We start from the raw sequence: 19364 nt of genomic DNA, 5'->3' as shown, positions 1-19364 counted from the left end.
ATCTGTTGCTGAAGGAACCAAGTGAGGAGAGCTATGCCACCAAACAAAAAAAACTGAGCACTCACATGTCACAATTATGAAGAAGAATCGATAGCATTCTGAAGAAATATAAGGTTTACTACAGATGGGGAATAGGATGGGCAAGTTTTATACTCAACTTGACTCAGCCTTATCCCAACTGAAGGGGGTCAGCTACATGGATCCTTTTTCTCCAACCAGCTCTATTCAAAGCCATACTTGTCACAAGTCCTAAGCTATGCATGTCTTTTCTCACCACTTCTCCTAGAGTCGTTTTAGGCTTTTCCCCTAGCTTTTTTAGCTCCTTCAATCTGAATCATCAAATCACCCCTTTGTACTGTAACATTCAAAAGCCTCTGTTACACATGCCCATGCCACTTAAACGGCTTTTTCACAACTTACCAGGTATCAGAGCTACTCATAAATTACCTCTAATTTGTTCATTCCTTATTTTATCTTTTCTAGTTTTACCACTCATCCATTGCAACATCCTTATTTCAGCTACACTTGAGAATGCTAGAAATGTTATCTTTCATTCTTCTCAGACCAAGGCCCCCATCCTCCTTGGGGAGGCAAACTGAAGCCCAACTGATGGGATGAAGGAAGTTGGAGCAGTTAGAGCCTTTCCAGAGGAAGGAACACATAAGTGATATGATCTTCTTGATTCAAGACAGGGGTAGCCTGAAAATACCTGACCAGTAAATGTACAGGATTGGAGCACCGATCTTATCAGCTCGAGGTTGCTGGCATCTGAGAGAAGCTTTCCCTTCCAGAGCTGGAGCCTCATGCACATAAGATCCAAGATTGGGGAGCAATGGTTGCAGACAGTTTGGAAGTGATCAAGGTCAGACCTAGACACTAGACTAGAAGACGGCCTAAGGAATACCCCGTAATCTTCTTAAAACAGAGCACGTCAGACCTAGCTGGGAGTAGCATTGTTACTGTAGATGGACTTTGTATTTTTGAGTAAAATAAGCAAAAAATGGAAAAAGAAGACGTATCCAAGCACCCTTTAAACTCATTAAAAGGAACGCTCAATGTGTAAAACATAACGAACAAAGCCCACTAAGAATCTTTGAACGTGTATGTCACATTGCTTGGTCACGCATGCATGTGCTACTGAATTTTATTTGGTGAACTGTTCTGCTCCCCTATGCGGGAAGGCAACAGATAGGGACATTTTTTCTAAAGCTAAAAGTAGATTGCTTAGGATGGTAACAAATGAGTAACTAATAGAACATCAGTGGCTTCAAGTTTTAAGTCTTCCTCCTGCAGAGACTTAATTTCCTGATCCTATGAATGTCAGAAACAGACCAAAAAAAAACACTTGACATAACATAAATGATGTTGTAGTTTGGGTAATCTCGTAGGTGTGTTCAGCCCTAAGGGTATATTTGCAATTTTGTTCTTTTCTCTTTTATCATAAATAGAACTTGGCTGTGATCCCTTGGGACACAAGTCATTATTCCCCCAATCTCTTTCATCATGGTATCAGAGCAGGAATCAATCTTGGGATCCCCGGCCTAGTACCCATGCCACCATGAAGCAACATATTAGCATCGCCGACTCCCACAGCATCACTGCTGACTCCAACATCATCACCACCTCATCCTTTCTTCCTTTCTCTCTCCTGCGACTCATCTCCGCCACCCTTTCTCTCTCTTGGCCTAACCGCTAAGTCTTCCGCCTCCCTTTCTCTCACTCACCAGACACCGCCACCAGCAATGCCTCACCCCACTGTCGCCTTTCACCTTCTCATGACTTCCCTCTCTCTCGTGAGTCTCCGCATTCCTTTTTTGCTCCTTCCTTGTGAAGCCCTCTTTCCCTCTCCAAGGGTCTTCTACATGAACTAACCCTTGGTGGTTCTCTTGTTCTCACCGAGGGTTCTTTTCTTATGGCTGGTTTGCTTTCTATGGCCTAGACCAGCAATCCTTCTATGTTGTTGTTTGTTATCCCTGTGATGCTCCTTTACTACAGCCTTGTTTTCACCCTTACCTTGTTGTAGCGAGCGGTTGGGACCATCTTTTGATCAGCCATCATGTCCGGTGAAATCACCATCTCAACTAACACTGAAGGAACAAGTCACAGTTCCTCTAGAGAGTTTCTGCAGTTCCCTGTTAGCTCCATCAAGTTGGATGGTAGCAACTACTTGATGTGGTCACGCTCTTGCTTCCTCTCTATTGCTGCCCGTGTTTTACTGGATACCTTACGGGTAAAACTTTGAAGCCTACGATTGCTGGTCCTTCGTTACAGAAATGGATTTCTGATGACTCTCTTGTCATGTCCTTCCTGATTAACTCTATGCAACCTTTCATTGCTCGTGGCTATCTTCTCTTGGACTCGGCTGAGAATATTTGGAAAGCAGCTTAAAAAAACCTACTCTCAGATTGGGAACGCTGCACAAGTCTATGAGTTGAGGAAGAGAATTCATGAGACTACCCAGAAGGAGATGTCCTTGTCCCAGTAGTACTCTGAGTTGCGCAGCATGTAGCAGGAACTTGATTTCTCTGAGGTCTTTCAGGCTACCTGTTCTACTGATGCTGCCAACTTCAAGAAACGTGAAGATATGATTCGGAGCAGTTAGGACCCTTTTAACTGGTTTGAATGTGGAGTATGACCATATATGGTCTCAGGTTCTCAGTCAGGACCCTTTTCCATCCTTGGAGCAGTCTTATGCCCTTGTCCAACTTGAGGAAAGTTGGTGTACAGCCATGTTGCAACCTGTTCTTCAGAAGAGATCTGCTCTCTACACTGGCTTAGGCTCTGGTTCTTAGTCATGGGGTTGCTCTGCCTATACTTCTGATTGTTCCTCATCTGACTGTGAACCGGTGAAATGTCAAGGCTTCGCCTAGGCGCCACCTTGGCGTCCAGACGGAATATTAGGAACATGGCAGCAAGCCGCCTTAATGTAGTTAAGAAAGGCGACCACCTTGATCACCTAGGCGACGCATTATCACGCTTTGTGCCCAAGGTGGTTGCCTTTCTGTGTTTACCTATTTTTTAACTTTATATTTATGTATTTTAAGTTATTTGATTTATTAACTTGATATTGGCAGGTGTATATGAAGTATCTACTCTGAGATACACTGGTTCAAGCTTATAAAATCCCTTTCCCATTTCTCATGACCAAAACCCCCAACCTCATCTCTCACATGCTTGGGAGAAATCCAGAAACCCTGACAGCAATGATTGCAACCATCAATTCCGGCTCTGACAAGTGTTCTCCGGCTACTTTGGCTCTCGAGAGTCTTCCTCCGGCTACCACGACTCCAGCAAGGTAAGTAATAATACTAGTGTACTAGTAGTTTTTTACCATTTTTTTTTCCTGTTTCTTCTCGTCTTCTCCTTCTCTCTGCTTCATTTTTTTTTTTTCTTATGCTCCATGGCCCCTGCTCATGTCTTCTTCTTTTTCTCTGTTTGCCGTTTCTGGTTTTTTTCTTATGCTGCTCCCGTCTTCTTCTTTTCTGTTTTCGTTTTTTTTCTTATCCTGCTCCCTGCTCCCTGCTCCTGCTCACGTCTTCTTCTCTGTTTCTCAATTTTTTTTTCTTATGCTGCTCCCTGCACCTGCTCATGTCTTCTTCTTCTCTGTTTTTTGGTTTTTTTTTCTTATGCTGCTCCCTGCCCCTGCTCACATCTGCTTCTTCTTCGAGACTTCTACTTCGTGTTTTTTTTCTATGGTCCCATGCTGCTGCTGCTTCTTATCCTTCTATGTTTTTTTTGGTATTGAACTAATGATGCACACTGATGACTCATGCTGCTGATGCTTCTTCTTCTACTTTATTAAGTTTTTTTTGTGTAACAGTAACACTGAAAGTTGCTTCTTCATTTTTCTATTATCTGTTATTTTCTCTTTGTAAATAACTAATGAATTATGATGATTGATGATGCTGCTGAGTGCTGGCTGCTGCTACTGCTTCTTCTTCTACATTCTACTTCTCTGTTTTTTTTCCCCCTTTGTAACGAACTAATGATGAATCGATGATGCTGCTGCCTGCTTCTTCTTCTACTCAGTTGCACTTATTTGTTTTAATGCTATAATTAATTTACGATGTTTCTGAATTTTGATGTATCATGTATGGTTTTTGTCTTTTTGATGACTTGAGGTGGCATAATGTTAATTTTTAATGATATAAGTATCCCGACTTGATGTTAGAAAAGAAGGGGGGGGGGGAATTCACACTTGACCGTCTTGGCTGCCTAGGCACCACCTAGGTGGGTGCCTTTCCGCCTAAGTGCTTAGACAACCATCCACCGCCTTGGATTGCCTTGGTGCCTTGACAACTATGGGAAGGAACGTCACACGAAGGAGTATTGCTGGAAGCTACATGGTCATCCCACCTCCACCGCTACACGTGAACGTGGACGTAGCCGTGGTCCTGGACGTGGTACCTCGGATACTGCTCATGCACATCACACTGAGGCGCCTCCTGCATTCACTGACGGCCAGTTTTCTCAGGACAAGCTACTTGTTCTCCGTCGTCTGATGTCCAAGCTGGAACCCACTCCTTCACCAGTACCGACTTCTGCTGCTTCTGCCACATCTGGTTCGACCTCTTCTGCCTCCAACTTTGTGCACTCAGGTATCCCTTTTGCTGGTCATTGTGCTTCAGCTATACCCTCATCTTGGATAATTGACTTTAGCGCTAGAGACCATGTAACTGGTTCCTCTAATCAGTTTTCTACCTTTTATCCAGGTTCAGGTAAGGAACGTGTTCGAGTTTCTTATGGTTCTTTTTCCTCTATCTCTGGGTGTTTTTCAGGACTTGGTAACGGGGAGAACGATTGGCAGTGGTAGATTGAGCGGTGGTCTATATCTGCTAGAGGACAGTCACCCTGCGGCTTTAATTCTTTCCCCTCAGGCTCATGAGTTGGAATCTTCTGCTTCCGCCTTATCAGAGTTACATCAGTGGCATCGACAATTAGGCCACCCACCACTTAGGACTTTATCTCTTGTTTTTCGGAGTCTAATTTAGAACTGTAATCCAAATGATTTTTTTGTGATGCTTCTGTTTTTGCCAAGCAAGCTCGTGTTGTTTATTCTCTTTCTATATGTATGAGTACTGAACCTTTTGTTTTAATTCACTTTGATATTTAGGGATCTTCTCATTGTGTCTATATCTGGAAATCTATATTTTGTAATTTTTATTGATTGTCATTCTCGTTCTACTTGGGTATATTTAATGCGCCATAAGAGTGAGATGTTTCATTGCTTTCAGCTTTTTCATCATATGATTAAAACCCAGTTTAATGCTATTGTTAAAGTTCTCCGCAGTGATAATGGTCAGGAATATATTGAGGGCAGTTTTCAGTCCTATCTTGCTGCTGAAGGTGTTATTCATCAGACTAGTTGCGTGGATACTCCTGCACAAAATGGTGTCGCGAACATAAAAACCGCCACCTATTGGAGATCGCACGTGCTCTTATGTCTGAAATGCACGTTCCTAAACATTATTGGAGTGAGGCCATCCATACTGTTGCTTAATCAACCGCATGCCTTCTCGTGTGTTGGGTTCCTACTCTCCTTTGAATGTTTCTCTAGCACCGGTCCTCTTAATCTTCCTCCGCAGGTCTTTGGCTGTGTGTGCTTCACACGCAACCATCACCTTGCTAGCAAACTCGATCCTTGGGGTCTACGGTGCATTTTTGTTGGCTACTCCGCCACTCAGAAGGGCTATAAATGCTAACATCCGCCCACTTGTCGTATGTTTGTCACTATGGATGTAGTGTTTCATGTGCCGTTGATTGTTCCTCTTGATAGTCCCCCCTTGTCACTTCCTAAGCTCAATGTGCACCCCTCTATACAGGTGGGGGGGGGGGCATCCTTATACTGACAGTATACTTAGTGCTAAACCATTGTAAGTGTTCACTCTCTCTTGGTATCGCAAAGATCCAGCCGCTATTACCACAGCTCTACCTGTTCAGCCACTCCTCAAATCCAGGACCGCCCATCATCTCATCTGAACTTGGTAATCTTTCTCCTTCTAGTGACGACTCTTTGAATTTGCCTAATGTTGTCTGTAAAGGGAAAAGGAGTTGTACTCAACATCCTATTTCTCAAGTTGTGTCTTATGATTCTCTCTCTCCTTCCTATTGTGCATTTGTGTCTTCCTTGTCTTCTATTTCTATTCCCCAGTCTTGGCAGGATGCAGTGGGACATTCGAGATGGAAAGAGGCTATGATAGAGGAGATGAGAGCCCTTGGAAAGAATGATATATGGGACCTTGTCTCTCTTCCTCCATGATGCAGATTGATGGTAGAAATCTGCCCAGATTTTTTTGTCTTCATCGAACCAGTAATGAAGGCCATCGAACCAGTATTTTTTTTGGCCTAGATATTTCCAGAATATATGGATTAGAACCAGCATCATAGGCCCAAGCATTATTGGTCTTAATGGGCTTGGCCTAGGCCCAAGCCTAGTCCATATGTAGAAAATTGATTCAAGTTGGACTTGATGTATTTTGTTAGTATATTGTAAGTTTAGAGCATGTGCCATGTGTGTTTATTATTGGAGAATTGATGGAAGCATTATCAACAAAGGAGGCTAGGTGGAAGTTTGGTCAATGTTACATAAGTGTTTGGTGGGAGTTAGATAAATGTTCGGTAACTTTGTTAATAGATTGTCATGATGGGTTAGTCTATAAATAGATGTATTTCCCTTCAAGAAGGAAGAACAAGAATGAAGAGATTGAAGAGAAAAGAGTTATGGTTGAAGCTGTGACGACGCAATGATGGTCTGTCTGGTGAGAGACCGTGGTTGAGAGGCCCTGGGTAAGAGGACGATGGGCTGGTTAGAGCCTGGCTGAGAGAGCTGATCCTCCCCTCCCTTCTGATTTCCTATCCTTTGATGTTCTTTCATATGTAAACAGAAAATAGAAATAATAAAAAAAGAGTTTCAGTTATTCAACTTTGTTCTTTTATTGTATTGATCCTGCTGCAATCGATCTCCCGCTGGTTTCCCTGGTTCGAGGTTGAGTCTGCATTACTCCAGGCAAGAGACCTGTGGGCTGCAAATGGGTATACACAGTGAAACAAAAGGCTGATGGAACAGCGGATCACTACACCGTTCGAGTTATCCTTTCAGGTGCTGTTAATTTAGGTTGGGAACTACAACAACTTGATGTTAAAAATGCCTTCCTCCATGGCGAACTTGAAGAGGAGGTATTTATGGAAGTTCCTCAAGGATTCTCAAGTAAGGAAACTCAAGGGAAGGTGTGCAGACTGAAGCGTGACTTGTATGGGCTAAAACAATCCCCTAGAGCCTGGTTTGAGTGTTTTCATAAGGCTATGGTCGGTGCTGCATACACTCAAAGTAATGCTGATCACACCTTGTTCATTAAGTGGTTTGGTGATCACAATACTGTTCTCATTGTTTATGTTGATGACATCGTCCCTACTGGAAGTGACTCAGCTGAAATAGCTAGATTGAAAAAGTATTTGGGGCAAGAGTTTGAGATCAAAGATTTGGGGCAGTTGCGGTATTTCCTTGGGATTGAAGTTGCTTGTTTTTTAGGGAATCTTTCTCTCTCAAAAGAAGTATACTTTAGATCTCCTATCTGAGACTGGGATGTTTGGTTGTCGCCCTGTTGATACTCCTCTTGAAGCAAACGCACATTTGAAGGACAAAGATGGTGAGCCAATTGACAAAGGAGGCTATCAGCAACTGGTGGGAAGTGTTTTAATTTGGGTATTCTCGTAGGTGTTTCAGCCCTATGGGTATACTTGTAAGTTTGTTCTTTTCTCTTTTATTATAAATAGAACTTGGCTGTGTCCCAATCTCTTTCATCAAATGGAAAACCAGAAGGTATAATGAAGAAAAAAAAGAGATAAATCAAAACATGAGTTACTGATGTTGATGTTGCTGCATGTATGTTTTAATCAGCTCCCCCCCCCCTCACCATTTAATCCTGTTCTATGTAGAGTAGAAAAATCAAGTATTTCAAATGATTCTTCAGGTGGAAATATCTAAAAACTGTGGGGAAGAAATTTCACTTACCTTCTGTAGAGGCTTCTTATAATTTCTCACATCTACTGCAACATAGTCCACAACAACAGCTTCTGAACCTTTTAATATGGTATTTTTTGTGGTACTGGTCACTGTATTGTATACGGTACAATATGGGTCACTTGGACGTAGTAACTGAAAGACAAAAGTCAGGAGGCTGATCGTTAAAGTCAGTGAAAGCGACCAGGAAAAAAAAAAAGAGAGGGGAGCTGGCAGCTAACCTGTCCAACATACGGAAGGCCATCAGCATCGATCAAGGAATGTGAAGACTTATCTAGGTTACTTCTAGAAAACACCTTCAGAGCTTGATCGGACTTGTCACTTTCTGCCAGATCAATAGTTTCCGTCTGTATAAAAGTGCTTGGTCAGGAAGCTCCACAACAAGAGAGCCTGAAACACAGTATCTAGGCCCAACTCTAACAAATCAAACATACATCGCAATCCCTGATTGAAATAATGTCCATACTAGACAGTAGCCACTCATACAATGTATAAACACAAAACACTCAGTCCCCTTCTTTTTTTAACAATAATGCATATATAAGACACTGGACTCTCTTTTATGGTTATTTCAGACGCATATACCCTGAAATATTTTGTAATTAACTCGCTGATCTCAGCCCAACTCGGTTTGTTTGGCTGGACGAAACCAGTACAAAAACTGAGTTCTCGAACCATACCGCCTAGACGTCCAAGGCAACCAAGGCGTCACCTAGGAGATGCCTTAACAACTATGAATCATATGTAGCAAGTAAGGAGTTGCTCACATGAAGACCAGCAATCTAGTCTCCAATTCCAGCTGTTAAATCAAGGAGAGACACACCAATCTCAATAGGACTTAAGGGGCATATAACAATGATTTATGGCTATTGCAGCAACACCTGTAATCCTCAATGGGGCCAACTTCCCCATGGACAAGCCACCAAAGTAGAACTGGCACTCATTATGTTGCTCTTTATGCATATTATAAATTCTTTGTCTTACAGGGGAGCTGTTAAACCTACTAATTTTCCTAGCTGGAAAACAATGAGAAGAGAAAAATCCCAAGAATGCAGATAGATCGAACCTGCCCTGCCCTAGTTAAAAATTTGACAAAAATTTTGAGCCATTTGAGGGAAGAGCCCGAATGATCCTTATAGAGGATCTGTACCAGTAAAAAATGATTTATCATTTAAAAATTTTCCATCAACATGACGAGAAAATAGCTTAACCATCAGAACATTGAATTTGATATGAAGTATTATACAACATGGCCGACAACACTGATAAGGGACTCACTTTGATTTGGGCATGTCCCATGTAGTTGAGTGAAAGTATATGGTTCTGCTAAGTGACTATCAAGTGATATAATTGGATAAAATAAGGGTGTAACGAGTGCATGAAGCTCCCGCCACTACGGGGTCTAGGGAGGGTCATAATTAGTAGAATATCTTATGTAAAGTAACCATCCGTAGATTCGAGAAGAACAATCAATACAAAGACTGATGGCAAATGTGGACTAGAGAGCACAAAAAGATGCTAATAAAATCCGTCAAAATACATTTTTTGAACATAATATCCATGAAAACAATGAGCTATTTAGCAACAAAAGCAAACCTGGTAAATGCTCCCACGACAAAGCCCACGGTCTACAGAAGACTTATTCAAGATCATGGCATCCTCCATATCATATCTGGAAGCAATTATGTCAGCATATGAAAGATGTAGCATGGAAGGATACTACATAAACAAAATGCTTACCCTGAATAAGCCAAAACTGCAACTATTGCATTTGTCCCTGTGGGGAATTCATCCACATTGTATGTTGTGTAAGCACGAGTACGTACAATGGGAGTTTGTGGAGTCTGCATGGAACATTAACAGCATCTCTGTTACAAATTTAAATAAAAGAGTAGTAGGCTGCACAGAAGTTATTAAAAAAAAAGTTTGAGCAGAAAAAGCCTACCCAGTCAACTAGGACGATGACACAGTAAACATAGGAATTAATGGGACAATAGTAAGTGGGTTGAAGAAGATAGCACAAGAAGGAAACAGGGAGGATGTAAAACAACCAGAACATAGTTCTCCAATCTGCAGTTTGTAATTACAGGTCCCTGTCAAACAGACTTTAAATGACAAACCAGATTGATACGACATCTGAAACCATAGGATGGATAGATAGCATTCGCTTTCTGATAGTACATAGTGTTTTCAGATATTTGAAAGGCGATAAAATGAATTAGATACTTCACAACATTCAAAGTACTGTGTTCTTAATGGTAGTTTTGGCCTGAGAAGGAGACAGAACTCCCTTAATTCAACTCGGATCAGTCTCAGATTCTGAGGATTGAATCCTGAGTACTGAGCAATCTGTTCTGTAGAGCGTAGAGCAGATTGGTCAGGATTTAATCATTATTTCATTTCAAGAGGGAAAGTGTTGGCTACTATGTTCTAAAGTTTAACAGTGTTGAAGCACTCAAGCATTCCCTGGAAATCTGAAAGTGAGGTTAGGTCTAGAAAACTACTGTTCACATACCCAGTTCCGTGCTTGGTTCAGCTGTTTCAGAATAGAAACATTTAACCGACACAGATAGCAGGAATAGTTTCCTATTAATAGTATTTCTGTGTACTTCCCAAAAGGTACCGTGGACAGCCACCACTCCCCCTCCTCGACTGGTAGGTGTATGCAGTCAAATTTTTTATGAGCAGTCTTTCATCCTAAAGCTTTGTACTTAGAGGCTATGAGATTTCCAGAAAAGCTTGCAAGGGAATAGAGACCGTATCCTCAAGGTAAAAAAGTGTAAAAGAAGTTTAAAACAAGATTTTATGGTAAAAAAGCCCTTTGAATTCAAGGTCCAAATCCACCCATCGTGCTAGACACTAAACACATAAACATGCACTATGGACTGCAACAACTTTTGAACCAACTCAGCTTCCACCTCTCTAAAACCCCTCCTAAAACCAAGATTCCAAGAGATACCTCCCTTCTCCATAACCTCACACTTGCTTGCAGTCCTTTTTGAAAAAATTGGACAACAATTACAGCCTAGGATATACCTCTCTGAACGGCTGGTCACTCCACCAAAAATCCTCCTAGAACTTGACCCTCTCCCCACTACCAAAATCCAACATCAACCAATTTGAGATCAAAGGCAACACCATCCTACCGCTATTCCAAGGTGCCATTTTGCCCTCTTTTCCTCATTGTTGTCCACTCAATTATGAGAAATCCAATAAATGGAGGTTATAACCTCCATGCCACAGGGACTCCTGCTCCATAGTGAACCTCCATATCCACTAAGCAAGCAAAGATAGGTTTCAAATTAACAAATGGTCTTTGGTTACACAGATTGGTGTGGTAGGCTACCATTCCCCCACTTACCAGAACATACATCTGGTTCGGCTGAGCTGGTCAAGAAGAAAGTCTGTCCTATGTGAAAATCACAGATCCATCTGAGCTCTCAGGTGACCAGTTATCAATTTCTTCTTTTAGACCCTAAATCGACCTTGGATTAATTTCAGATTTATTTTATCATACTATTTCTCTCTAGTGCTCTAAATCAGTATCTTAATTTCTCTGTTAACATATTATTATTATGGGCCTGTCCAGCAGCTAATTACTTTCCAAATTCCGTTTCTATGAAATCAGATTGCTATCTGCATTAGCCTTCTGTCAAAGAGGAAATATTTTTTTGCTTTTTGTCACATCCTTTTCCATGTTAGAGCTGCATGGGATCATTGATGGTGCCTGCTGTGAGTTGCTGATCATGTAAGTCTGCTCAGTTCAGATAGTACAACTTAACAGTACATCGGCAAGAACAAGCACTCACTATGAAAGAACATTATGATTCATGAGTAAAAGAAAAAAAGAAAGAGAGAGAGAGCATCATGCTCTATTCCATTGTTTCACACATTAATCATTTTGTAAAATTGTATAAGCCACAAAATGGAGCCAAGTGAAGAGAATTTAGCAACATCATACTGTATTCCATCTCAAAGAAATGCGATTTAGGCACTATTATTTTGTAAAATTTTGAGCCCCACTAGTGGTGTCAATTATAGGACGGCACCGACTAACCCGACCAGAAACAACTGTAAAATCCCGAAACCGGCCCGACATGTTAGATAAACATGCCGGGCTATGCACTGACGGAATTTAAACAGTCATTCCCAGTCTGAGGGACCCCCCGACCGAGTCCGACCAATTAAAAAACCTTATGTAATTTATATTATTTTATATACACATTTATTCACTGTCATCTACTTACTTTGAAAAAAGCACGCAATTTATATTATATAATATTAGGGGTGTCAATACCCAACCCAAACCGGTGAAACCGGCCCGAACGAGCCCGGACCACACCGGACCGAACTCTTAATGGTTTGGTTCGGTTTGTGGATCCATAAAGGCAAACGGTTTGGTTTGGTTTGGGCTAGCCTGACGGTGCACCGGTAGCCCGAACCGTTAGGCCCGAACCCAAACCGAACCGACCTAACCCGATAAATGAGTAAATCACTAAATGCCTAATGCCCCATTGCCCCCTAAATGTGTTGTGATAGTTTCTCACTTTATCTCATATCCTTTGTTAGTGATTACACAACCAATTGTATCCATAGGCCATAGGACATAGGATACAAAGATGCATTGTATTTGAAATATTTTATGTACTTAAAAGAGAAAGAGAAGAAAAATTAGCACTAACCGGACCTTACTAGTTATAAAAAACCGGTACCAAACCGAATCCAAACCGATATCTACCCGTTATCATAAACCGAAACCGACACGAAACCAAACCGCACCGAAACCGAATATTTCTTAATGGTTTGGTTTCGGTTTCTATAAAAGTCACACCGAAACCGAAAAGCCCGAACCGAAACCGGCCCGAACCGGCCCGTTGACACCCCTATATAATATATACTCCCACTGCCATGCTTTTTGAAAAGCATGTAATTTATATTATAATAAAGTACATCCCATAGTTGTCAAGTCGCCTCCTAGGCGTCCAGGAGCCTTGGGCACCTTGATTTTGGCCCCTCTCCAGCACCTTGGGTTGCCTAGACGCCGTGACAACTATGGTACATCCTCATCCTCACACTTATCACCGACATATTTATTCAATCACAGACTCGTTCTCTATGGACCCTTCCATTTCCATTAGGAGAGTGAAACCCTAATAGATTGAAAATCTAATGTAACCACCGCCGCATTGATACCTTCAGCTGCCCTCTGTACTAAGTCGCTAAGAAGTTCCAAAAGTCATAGTGCTGCTCCTCAGCCTCAAGGCATTGCTCTCTGCCCTAGTCTTCCCATCAACAGCCTATGATTCAACTGCAGACAGCAACGACACCGCCGATCGCAAGGCTCTAATCAACTATGTTTCTCTGCGCAACCCTCTTTCATATCTCCTCCCTCTGCGGCATCACCAAATTCTACGACTTACTTGGGGCAAAGTCCTCCGCACGCCCCAACCAATTCTACCAGACCTTCAAAGTCAACAGGACCATCATCATCCCCCTTCCCCTGCAGCTGCTCCAACGTTGCCGGAATCTCCAATAGGGTCTCATCATCTCCTTCCCCTACAGTTGCTCCATCGGCTTCGACATGCATCCAATGGTACCAGAACCCCATCACTTTGGGGTTCAGGGACCTATTGACCTTGAGGTTCAGGGATCAATAGGCTTTCGGCTAAGGGGATTGATCGGCTGTGAAGAAGAGTGCCAAAGCCCGTTTATGGCCCGGTAACCGACCGGCTGATTGTTACTGTGTCCAGGCCTGGCTTAGGAAGCCTGTTTAAGTGAACGGTTGGGAACGGTGCAAGGTTGAAAAATGGGAGAGCCCGATTAGGCCCGACTGAAACTGACTGTGACTGACTGGTTGACATCCATAGGCCCCACAAAACGGCGCCAAGTGAAGAAAAACTCAGGAAAGTATAAAAGAAAATGGATGCAATAACCGTTTACACAGTAATTACAAACAAGTAAAAAAATATATAAAGAAAACAAAATCTACCAGACCTGAAGATGGTACAGCTTCTGATCTGCACGAAACTGTATTGCTTGTGAAGAGAAACCCATTGTTTGCTTTGCCATCTACAATCGAGGCAATTATTTTCATAAATAGAGGTAATTAAGGAAAATTAAATTTATGCAGACACTAGATGCAGTAAAATACAACATGAGCAACAAGAATAAATAACAATGTTTCAAGTAGTACAATTTTATTCCAAGCCACATCAGCATCAGTTGTAAGAGAAAAATAACCTGACACTGATACATGTTACGTGGACTTTGATTATGGTCAGACCACGGTGTGAGGCTAGCAACCACACTGAGCATTCCAGTCGGATGGATCTCTTCATGTGTCGCAGGAAACATGTTTCTCCTTCCTCCATCTCCACCATCAGCGCATCTTATTTCCATATAGGCCTAATGAGACCAGGAAAAACAAGAGTAAATGATCCACTAATTTGGAATGTTTACTACAGCAACTTCAGAAATGAAGAAACGCAAAAAAATTATCTACAGAAATACGCATTAATTGAGTGCACCTGTTCAAATGGCCCAATAAGCTCGATATCTTGTTTCTCTTCCGAAGGGAGAGAAATATTCCTCACTGGCCGAACAAACCTTGAAGGAGACGTGAAAAGGTACAAGCCAGGATATGTCCCACCCATGGTCAAAGGAACATAACCCACCTCCAAGTCCTCAGGAATCTGCAATATACACTGTTAGCAAGTGCTCACAAAGAAGATGGAGAATGGGGGCCTTGAAAGTTAAGGAGCAGTGGATCCAATGAAAAACACACCCCTGAAAATCTTGAAAGCTTTAGTCTCCGTATATGTGCAACAGCTTTCTCAACTTCACTTGAATGGATTGAGCCAATGACACGTCCATCTAAAAGAACAAAAAGTACTTCAGGAGGACCAGCCCTTACAAGCTTTGGAATTGAAGGTGTCATTCCCACTGCAACTAAGACACTCTGGATAGACATTCGGATTTTAAAGAAATCTCTAATATTTCCTTGTGAATCAAAGAAGGACGTGATTCCTGAAATTTAAAAAGAATACAAGAATATTAGAAGTATAATCATATCCAATCAACAACAGCTGAAAGAGAATATGATCTGACTTGTTTACTCTAAGTGTCAAAAGCATAAAAGAAAGTCCCCTGCACTCCAAGGTACTTTAAATGAATGATTCCAACAAAAATTCTAACAAAAAAATATAAACTTACGGCAAGTAGAAGTCAAATGGTTCAGCAACCCACAGGGTTCCCCATCAGGTGTGTGAACTGGGCAAAGAAAACCCCAAGATCTGGAAAAAAAAAAAAATAGCAAAATATTCAGAGATTTGAAAAAGAAAGAATGATACTCATGGTTGGAATCAAAATCAAAAACCTACTCAGGTAGCAACTTCCGAACAGTTGTTGTGCGAAGTCCAGCAAACGAAGACCCGCGATGAACAGCTCGAAAATGTGAAAGAAAGCGGAGAAAATTGAGCCTCTCTGCCTGAACAGTCATGCCAGCTTTCTGTAATGAAAAAAGAATAGCACAAGTAATACCTCAGCCTCCCATAAAGAACTCAAAAACAAATCCGGACAAACTTACCAAACCAAAACCAAACTAAAGCACGAAAATTGAAAATTAAATCCACAATCTATGAGAGAAAATATAATAATAAGCCAAAGCCCTTATCCAAATTAATATAATAGACCCTTCACAACAAACGGGACAGCTCAAAGAATCAGCACCTCAGAATTAAAAGAAGCTTAATAATGAGTAAACAGAAAGAAATCATTCTGGCTAGATCAATAAGATTGGAAGAAAATAAAATACCTAACAATCGTGAACTGTTTACATGATCTAACAAAGTGCAAAGCATCACAATTACCATAGAAGCTAAACAGAAATTATATAATCTAAGTAGCATTACTGATTACTGGATAAGAAATAGCGAATCCCAGCATTGTCTAGTGAAGAACAAGCTAAACTAACCTATGAACCAACCATTAGACTCTCGAATTAAATTATAAACAGAACTGCACACACTGTTAGAGTAAATAAGATTTCCATCACAGTAGCTAGAAGCCTAGAATGAATGAGTGACGAAGCTAGCGCTGTAGACCAAGCAATTCCTGGGTTGCGAATTTAGATATGAAGCAGCCAGAGAATAATTACACAAACCAATACCACCTTATTGAATCAGATGCCTCCCCAGAAATGATAGAGGTGCCTTGTTGAGCCATACTACCATCCCTAATAACAGTTGTGATACAATGTTTGAATTCCAATTAGACGCTCAACCACTTTCCTAAACAAAATCAGCCTCAATTCCTAATTGATTTGACAATGAAATCTCCAAAAGGGCATATCCAGTGCACAAGGCTCCCGTTCCGAAGTGCCCTATTTGGTTGTTCTCGAGTCGTAAGTCGCCTGCCAAAGCAATCAATGGAAGTTAACGAAGGACTACTTCGACAGAGAGATGAGCGCAATAGCCCCAAAGTCCAGAGATACCAACAGCCGCTGACATGGGAGCTGAACAAACACTATACCAAACGGCGGGATCGACAAGAAGATTCCAAAGGATTGAAAAATCGCTCCATGAGGCAGACCACCTCAAGGGGAAAACCGAACACCGCGGGGTCTGGGGAGGGGTCACAATAAAAATCTCTCCCACCCTAAAATACCACCAGTAAATTAGTCGCTACTTCCACAATATTGCTTGAGTTTACAGGTCTGGGGTTTTCCTTTTTCCCTTTTTATTACTAAAGGCCAACAAATAAACTTGTGAACAACATAGCCATGTCAAACAAGCAGGTTTTGCCTCCTCCCCACCCAAGAAAAAACTCCCCAAGACAAAAGTGGCATATATATCTCTTTCGAAGTCTTTGTAAATGTGCACTGCTAACCTGTGAGGATGCTAAAGTGATCCATTCTTGATTGCATGCATCATAGCCCTTATAACAGCAATATGCCATGGAGCCGAAGATTGACACAATAGTTCCAAAAAATGAATAATAACCACAAAGAGAAACTGGTTATCAGATTTCTCCACATCACTTTAGGTTTTAGAACTTTTATGGTGGGTTGCGGTCCATTTGGAAGCTACGGCGGTTGAGAACTCAGTTTACATTGGTTTAATAGCATCACATCTTTGGATGGAAATAGGATTTTAGGGTGGCAAGATTTTGGAAACCTTAAGGGTTTAATAAGCTAATAATGTTCAACATTAGATATATTATAAGTTTCTAAACTCTAAAAAAGGACAAAGAATTAAACATTGATTCACATCAGTTTCTTGAATTCAAGGAATGCAAGATAGGGAACAGGTAATCAGCTTGTTGCAACATGTAAAGAACACTTGGAAAGACAATAGTAAATAAAAACGAGCAACATTGTTAAAATGCCCAAAGTGGTGCCTATCTGACACCAGAAAATCTTTGAGAGAAATTACTTAAGCTCCTCCAGTCTCACCTTGCCCACACCCATGGAACACATGGGTGCTGCCTTGGTGCTGAAGCATCACTTTAACAACGTTGATCACTGAACAAGAATATGAAAATTAGGAGTTAAATAGGGAAGTGTAACCATTGTCATGCACCCAGTTTTTTGTTTTCTTTTGATAATGAATCTTCATCAATTTCATTTCGGGCTAGAGTTGAACGTAGTCTTGGATTTTTGAAAGCTTCATTTTGCCACTTAGCCAACTCCTATTGAGCATAAACTTGACATGTGAGTAGGGGACCGTGAATCTACCTCTCTACAAAATTTCATCTCCATCAGACCTGCTATGTGGTACAAATAGGTGGGCCGTCCGTAGTACCTTATGGATGGGCTTGTACCCTATGGACAGGCCCGTCCATAAAACTTGCTCCCTTAGTTTTATTTTAGTTTTATACCATGGAATAATAAATTGCATGGACAATTCATGGAAGGACCCAATAGTGAGATTCAATCAAACATGCCCCAAAATAGCTGGGGTGTGGATCATACATTCATTCACAATGTTAACAACAATGCCTACATAAACATCAAGCTATCTTCCGACTGTTGCAACAAACAACTTCAGTAACACTGCAACAATGAACACCGCACAGTCAAGGTTCGAAAACTCGGGTCTCGGTGCCAACTCGGACCCTTGAAAAACCGAGTCGAGTCGAGATCTCGGCGAGATCTCGCCGAGTTTGTGCACTTTTTTTTTTCTCGACTCAAAGCCTCATCTCGGTGGGTTTAGACTTAGTTTGGGTCTAAAACTTGGTATTCAGCCTATTTTAGGCCATTTAAACACAATGGCACTATCAGATTTTGCAAAAACAAAGTCCAAATAGGAGTTTCAGTTAATGGGAAAGCAGGACAGACACTTACTTATGCTAGAAACCAGGACAGACACAGGACAAACACACTTATTTATGCCTAATATCATTTAAACTTAAGATATTATTCATAAATAAGCAAATACCCCCCTATTTGAATCCAATAAAAATAGTTAAAAAATAAAATTCCAAACGGAAAAAAAGTCAACCCCCTAGTTCAAGAAAAAAAATTGGATTTTCGGCGGTAGGTGCAATTTTCAACTTTCTAATGCTGGGGTTTTTCTCAAATCTAAAAATTCCATAAATCTTGTTTTGGTAAAACATTGCTAAAAACCAAAAGTGCGGTAAAATATTCATTTGTTTTGATGTCCAAAAAACTATTTTCATTCAGAGCGATTTTGACAGCATTCGCGCACACCGAATTAAGTTTGACTGGTACATAACTCCTTCAATATAAATCAGATTTAAGCAATCTTAGACTTGTTGGAAAGCTTTCAACACAAAATGATATTAGGCATAAATGTCTGTCTTGTCTGTCTTGGTTCCTGGCATAGATAGGTGTCTGTATACCAAGATTTTCCAACAAGATCTCGAGATCTGGCACTCATATAAAGGACCTACATGGGCATTTTCCTATGTCAAACCGAGATCTCGGAGAGATCTCGGAGAGATATTGTACTTTTATGACTCGACCCCCATCTCGTCTCAGGATTTCAAAAAACCGAGAAACACCGAGATCTCGCGAGTTCTCGAACTATGCGCACAGTCACACACTTACTGATCATATTGTGCCCGTACTCAACAAATAGACTTGGAACACGTGAGGCTTCATCAAGCCCATACCCATTGGCGGGGGGAATGTGAGAAGCTGCACCTTGATTTAGTCTTTGACCTTCGGACTACCTTGGCTCTAGGCTTTCCATAAAATGGTAGTTCAGGATCATACTCTGCAATTATCTTCAGATTACGGGGATATTAGATGTACATCATCCAAACTTCCTCAAGCCAAAAGGAGAAAGAGGAGAACTTTTCTCTCAGGAAAGGTAAGGCAGTA

The 19364-nt window shown here is 41.3% G+C and overlaps 1 protein-coding gene across 1 annotated transcript in view; it reads right to left on the bottom strand.

Annotated features, from left to right (window-relative positions):
* The window catches only part of LOC122641639 (DNA-directed RNA polymerase I subunit 2), a 92037-nt gene that overhangs the window by 3710 nt on the left and 68963 nt on the right, over positions 1–19364 (bottom strand). The window contains exons 14-23 of the mRNA XM_043834924.1: positions 15400–15527; positions 15233–15312; positions 14805–15046; positions 14548–14712; positions 14261–14425; positions 14015–14089; positions 9761–9864; positions 9617–9692; positions 8242–8367; positions 8012–8155 (exon numbers count right to left, since the gene is read on the bottom strand). Coding sequence (XP_043690859.1) covers positions 8012–8155; positions 8242–8367; positions 9617–9692; positions 9761–9864; positions 14015–14089; positions 14261–14425; positions 14548–14712; positions 14805–15046; positions 15233–15312; positions 15400–15527 — 1305 coding nt within the window. The remainder of the gene's footprint in view (positions 1–8011; positions 8156–8241; positions 8368–9616; positions 9693–9760; positions 9865–14014; positions 14090–14260; positions 14426–14547; positions 14713–14804; positions 15047–15232; positions 15313–15399; positions 15528–19364) is intronic.

This window comes from Telopea speciosissima, chromosome 10 (genome assembly GCF_018873765.1).
Source record: "Telopea speciosissima isolate NSW1024214 ecotype Mountain lineage chromosome 10, Tspe_v1, whole genome shotgun sequence".
NCBI classification, from domain to species: Eukaryota; Viridiplantae; Streptophyta; class Magnoliopsida; order Proteales; family Proteaceae; genus Telopea; species Telopea speciosissima.
Note: the sequence above shows the minus strand (reverse complement) of the source record. Positions and strands in the feature narration are given on the sequence as shown.